At 39.0% G+C, this 5531-nt stretch overlaps 1 protein-coding gene across 1 annotated transcript in view; it reads left to right on the top strand.

The window, feature by feature from the left end:
• The window catches only part of GPC5 (glypican 5), a 1496686-nt gene that overhangs the window by 85801 nt on the left and 1405354 nt on the right, over positions 1-5531 (top strand). Inside the window, exon 2 of the mRNA XM_019524895.1 lies at positions 3132-3293. Coding sequence (XP_019380440.1) covers positions 3132-3293 — 162 coding nt within the window. The remainder of the gene's footprint in view (positions 1-3131; positions 3294-5531) is intronic.

The following is a 5531-nucleotide window of genomic DNA, read 5'->3' on the forward strand; positions in this document are numbered from 1 at the left end:
GTGAGAGGGCCAACCCCCCACTGCCAGACTGGTGCAGGGAACTCTCAGGGCTGCTTCAGCACTCCAGCTGGCACAAGGGGTAGTGTTCCCAGGTACCAATTGGCTGGGCCTCAGAATATCCTGAGAGCTAGTAGCCCTGAGCTACTTGCCAGGGTGGCTTTTTATATTGCTGGGGCCAGGACACAGCAGCTTTTTATACTGCTGGAGCCAGGACAGGTGCTGGCCCGGGGCTCTAGCTCTCCCTGGCTGAAAATTCGGGGGAAGCCAGGCAGGGTTATTTTGCCCCAAGTGGCACAATTTGCTCCACAACAAAGTGCATGTCTGAGCACATTCGCTGAAGCAAAAAGCCCCAGCTCAAATTTGCACCGCTTCTATTTGAGCTGCTGCAAGCACACATGCTTGCATGTGTGGACGTGCCCTATGTGGCAGTGATGAGGCAACATCTAAAGTAGTGTGTCCAGTTTTTGGCCCCGCACTACAGAAAGGATGTGGACAAATTGGAGAGAGTCTAGCAGAGGGCAGTGAACATGGTTTGGTGGCTGCGGCACATGACTTCTGAGGAGAGTCTGAGGGAATTGGGCTTATTGGGCTCCTATACACGTGCAGGGAGCTGGCTCCAATGCACTGGAAATCCAGCACATCAGAGCAGACTCGATTAATAGAGTCTGCTGGAACTTGGAGATAAACGCACTCCAGCAAATTCTGGCATCACATGCATTAGCATCCCAATGCCGAGAAATGGCAGCGGGGCACTTTGAACTAAAGTTCATTTGATGAGCTTTAATTCAAAGCACCCTGCCACCATTTTTCAATGTAGGGGATGCTGATACATATGAGGCTTGGGCATATTTAAGTAAAAGTGCTTGCTAATTAAAGTGCTTCCCTGAACCTCCTGGAACATGTATAAAAATGCCCATTTAGTCTGTAGAAGAGAAGACTGAGGGGGGATTTGATAGCAGCCTTCAACTACCTGATGGGTGGTTTGAAACAGGATGAAGCTAGATTGTTCTCAGTGGTGACAGATGACAGAACAAGGAGCAATGGTCCCAAGTTGCATCAAGGGAAGTTTAGGTTGGAAATTGGGAAAAATTCTCTCACTAGGAGGGTAGTACAGTAAATTGGAACAAGTTACACAGAAAGGTGGTGGGCACTCCATCCTTGGAGGTTTTTAAAATCCAGCTAGACAGATCATTGGCTGGGATAATCTAGTTGGGGATGGGTCTGCTTTGAATGGGGGAGGGGGGAAGATTGGACTAAATGGTGTCCTGAAGTCCCTTCCAAGCCTAATATTCTATTATTCTATAAACATGTTGTGACATGGTTAAAAGTATGTACTAGAGCTAAAGGCTTAATTACACTGGGTATTGTCAGTGTTAATCTGGATAGTCCCTGTCCCCCCCAACTATTTTGCTCCTCTTCCCCATATTCCATTGTTTTTTCTTACCTGGTGCTGCCTGTCTTGAGGAAGATACATGTATTTAAAAACAGCAACATGTCAACCAGGGAAGAGATAGAAAAAAAATCATGTATAGTCCAAGAAATCTCCTGATACACAAATCTGATACACTTTGTGTATATGAGAAAAGAATTTGACTTTCAAAGACCTTATTAAATCCTTGTTATAACCATGGTTTAAATCAACAGCTGGCAACCTTTACAAACCACAGGGCAGAACAACCCGCCTCCTGTTTGATGTAGACCTGAGGGCTTCAGTGATGAGGAGGCTTTAGGTGTGCCTGCACCAGGACCAGATTCATGCCCATGTTGCTGCTGTTTTTCCAAACCCTTTGCCTCCTGGCTGTAACATGGGTACAGCTGGAAGCTACTCAGCCTTGGCACAGCTCTCTTTCAGTTAGAAGCTGTACCCACACTGAAGGTTAAGGAGGAAGGGAAGCTGGAGTTAAGGGGGAAGGGAGAAGTGACAGCATTGCCAGCTTTTATCTGCCCAGCTCTAGTGCAGTGACTCACTGTGCAGCCCTTGTTGGGCATGTACAGGCAAAGCCCTTTTGCTCTATGAGCTGATCCAGCCCATGAGTTGTACATTGTTAACCCTTAATTTAAATATTCACTTCATCCTGCCTCCTGCCCCCAGAAATATTGATTTGCCCATTAAAAAAATGTGAACATTTTATACACCATAATTTTATTATTAAATCACTGATATTTTCCTACCTCACTTCAAAAAGAGTGGCAATTATGAGCAGGTGTCCTGGTTTTGTCTGACTTTAAAAAGTCCCCAATTTTCGGTTTTAAAAAAATAATGCCAAATCCACATTTTTCTGTGATTAAAATGAAACACTATAGATATATCTATATATTAACAGCATTTTATTTTAATCATGGAAAATGGGGATTTTGGGTTCCTTTTTTAAACCAAAAATTTGGGTTTTTTGTAAAATCAGATAAAACCAAGATCCCTGATTATGAGGTACCGAAATATTTGTGTATCTTCTTCATGAAAAAATGACAAGGGATGGCTGTGTCCTGGAATAAATGTAGCATAGTTTGCAGCTCTAAGAAAAGATTTCAACTTTCTCATCAAGTTATGAACTAGGATTTTATCAGATATGCATGCAGTAAGCTGTATGTCAGTAATGGCACTGGCAATTGAGCAAAAATCATGGTTAGTTCATCAGAAAAATTAGTAGTCCAATAATGTAAACGCAGCCAGGTGGCATAGGTTAGCTTCCCACCATTGCATTAGTAAGCACTGTTGCCTCTTATGCTTATCAGTGGGTAGTCCTAGTACCTTCTTGGTCAGTTCAGCATTTGATGGTAGATTATGGAGTGCCAGCAGTGGAGTCAAACAGTAATTTATTGTGCCATATGCTTCCCTGTATGTCTCCCAGTATTTATCCAGTATAATCAACAGCTAGGTTGAGATCACACAGTATTAAGAAAATAGAATGGTATATGATATATTCTCCTGAATTATGTTTGTTTTCTTCAAATAAATATCTTGGTTCCTACATTCATCTTTTTTTTTTTTTGTTCAGTTGAATTGGACATCTTTGAGATCTTTGTATGGTGCTTTTATTTTTTTGTCTTGTCTACAGAGGAGGACTTGGATGGCACTGAGTGCTCTAGAGTAATAATGAAGTTTGAAAATAAAAATGTACTTCTTTCTCTAGGGACTGATCTTCAGGTTTGCACTTCTAAAAACCCAACATGCTGTACCAAAAATATGGAAGAAAGATATCAGATTTCAGCAAAGCAGGATATACAGGAAGTGCTTCAAGCATCAAGTTCTGCTTTAAAGTTCTTAATATCCCATAATGCAGCTGCTTTTCAAGGTAAACCTTTCTGTTGTGCATTTCACAGCTTTTTCAAAAACAATTTTTTCAACTTTATTATGTTTGACTGATTAGTGATAAAAGTTATATATGCGTTTTAGTTCCTCCAAATGCTCTTTATACTTTATCAAAAAGGGAATTAATTGCAGGGGATTGGCAGCTTCATTGACATTGGAGTGTTTAGTTGGTAGCTAATGTTCTCTGAGAAAAAAATAGAGAGGCAGGTTTAATTAGGTGCTTTGATTCAAACTGTAGACTGCTAACTTGGCTTTCCTTTTGAACATTTTTGTCTCAGGTGTTGCTCTAGTGTATATTGTAATGGGATGCTGTTTAAGTTATTTCAGCAATCTCTTCCATAAAATGTTGCCATAGAGCAATAAAAATAATAAGCATATCATTTTTAGGATATTGTCTTGGTTACATTTTGTTCTATTTGTGAACTTTAAACTTGTGAATTAAAAAACAAAGTCAAGCTAAATTTCAGTGGTGCAAATACAGAATGCAAAGCCCTCAGATCAATACTTGATGGGTGTGTTGCTGGTGTATTCTTTCAGTAATTCCTCTGTAATCCCTGTACATTGTCCTCTGAATTAGTTCTACATAGGCTGATGTAGAAAGCAGCTGGAAGCTTGGAAGATGGAAAGAGTATGTGGCTGTATGTAATCAACCGGAGAAGGCAATGGAAAGGAAGAGAATGAATATGCTGACGGCAAAAACCTGCTCTTCTTAAAGTAAACTGAAGTCTTCCTATTTATCTTTTAAGGTGATACTTGTATGGCCCTGATCACCATTATTCCATGAGCAGCATTTTTCCTAGAATGGCGTCATGGCCCAGGGGGAAGTTTAGCAGCATTTGATTCTCAGTTCTAGACCACTGTCTTTCCATAACGGTTCTTAATTCTCTGTGCTTTAAACCTCTCTCAGTTTTGCTTATCCTGAGGTTTTTAAAAGATGAATTAACTGAAGCCTAATGCATAAGCCTATTATAAAAATAAAATAGAGGTCCAGAGAATTTGTATTTAGATATCATAATAGTATTATTTTAGGAATATAGCTCATCGTGTACCAAGATTTTATTTTAATGCATGTGTGTAAATGGGAAGAATTTATATTGTAAACGTAATTCTGGCAAACCCTGACATTTGTGTTTTTATGTAAGAAAAATTTAATTATCTTGTATACAATTTTATGAAAGATATATTATTTTGATGCAGTTTCATGCTATTATTTTACAAACTTATTGCTATACAAGAGATCAAATGCTCATTTTGATGTAGACTAAAATGGAGCAAGTCATCTCAGACCCTTGTACCACATTTATTTTAGTTTATAGCGCCATTTACTACATTTAAATGTGGCAAAGTTGCAAGCTAGCTTAATATATTAGGTGGACTACAAAATACGTTGTAATATTCTAAGCTGCTTTTTCTGGTAGCCCACTTTTGCCATCAGGTACAATGAATATTTGTTCATCCTGGTAGAAAAAATAATAGTTTTACTGTTTAAATTGTTCTCAGCTTATAACTTTTCTTAGAGAATGATTTGAAGAACAGAAACCTCCTTTTAAGCAGGAACTCTCATCTTCCACTTACAGTTTCAAGAGGCACATTGCTTTCCGTGTAGTATGTAAAGTAGGGAGCTACTTTGAAGGCACTGTAAAATAATGCAGTAAAATGAAAATAAATTTATAAATAAAAATGAATACTTTACAATTTCTTGATTACATGAATAAAATTATCCTGTTTCAAGTTACATAAGTACTTAGCTTGATTCTCAGTTACTCTATTAGTGGATTTGGGGTTGGGACAGACAAAGGCAGCTTTTATGCCACCATCCTTAGGCTCACTATATTTTGGAGTTATGCAGCAGCTTCTCTATCCTTCAGATATTTGTATGTTAGCCTTTGGGCCCTAGGAAGCATAAAATAAGCATAGTGTAGTTATTTGGCTATACCAATAAGCTTTTTCTTTTGGGACCTGGGAACAAGGTCATCCTATGCCAGGCCCCTTGTTTTCATAACTTTCTCAGGGGACGGTGTCAGGGCAATCTGTCACAAGATGTAAAGGGGTCTTGGTGTAACTCAGAACGAGATCTAGTATGTTCCTAGTTTACTAACACATAAAACACAACATAAAAGGGCCATATGTATGACAAAGGCCAGAATATATGCCTTGAGATCATTACTAATCAACAGAGTTTTTCTTGTGTATTGTCAAAAAAAAAAAAAAAAAAAGTCAT

The sequence above is a fragment of the Gavialis gangeticus genome, unplaced genomic scaffold (assembly GCF_001723915.1).
Source record: "Gavialis gangeticus isolate Ggan-Ray unplaced genomic scaffold, GavGan_comp1, whole genome shotgun sequence".
Classification (NCBI taxonomy): Eukaryota; Metazoa; Chordata; order Crocodylia; family Gavialidae; genus Gavialis; species Gavialis gangeticus.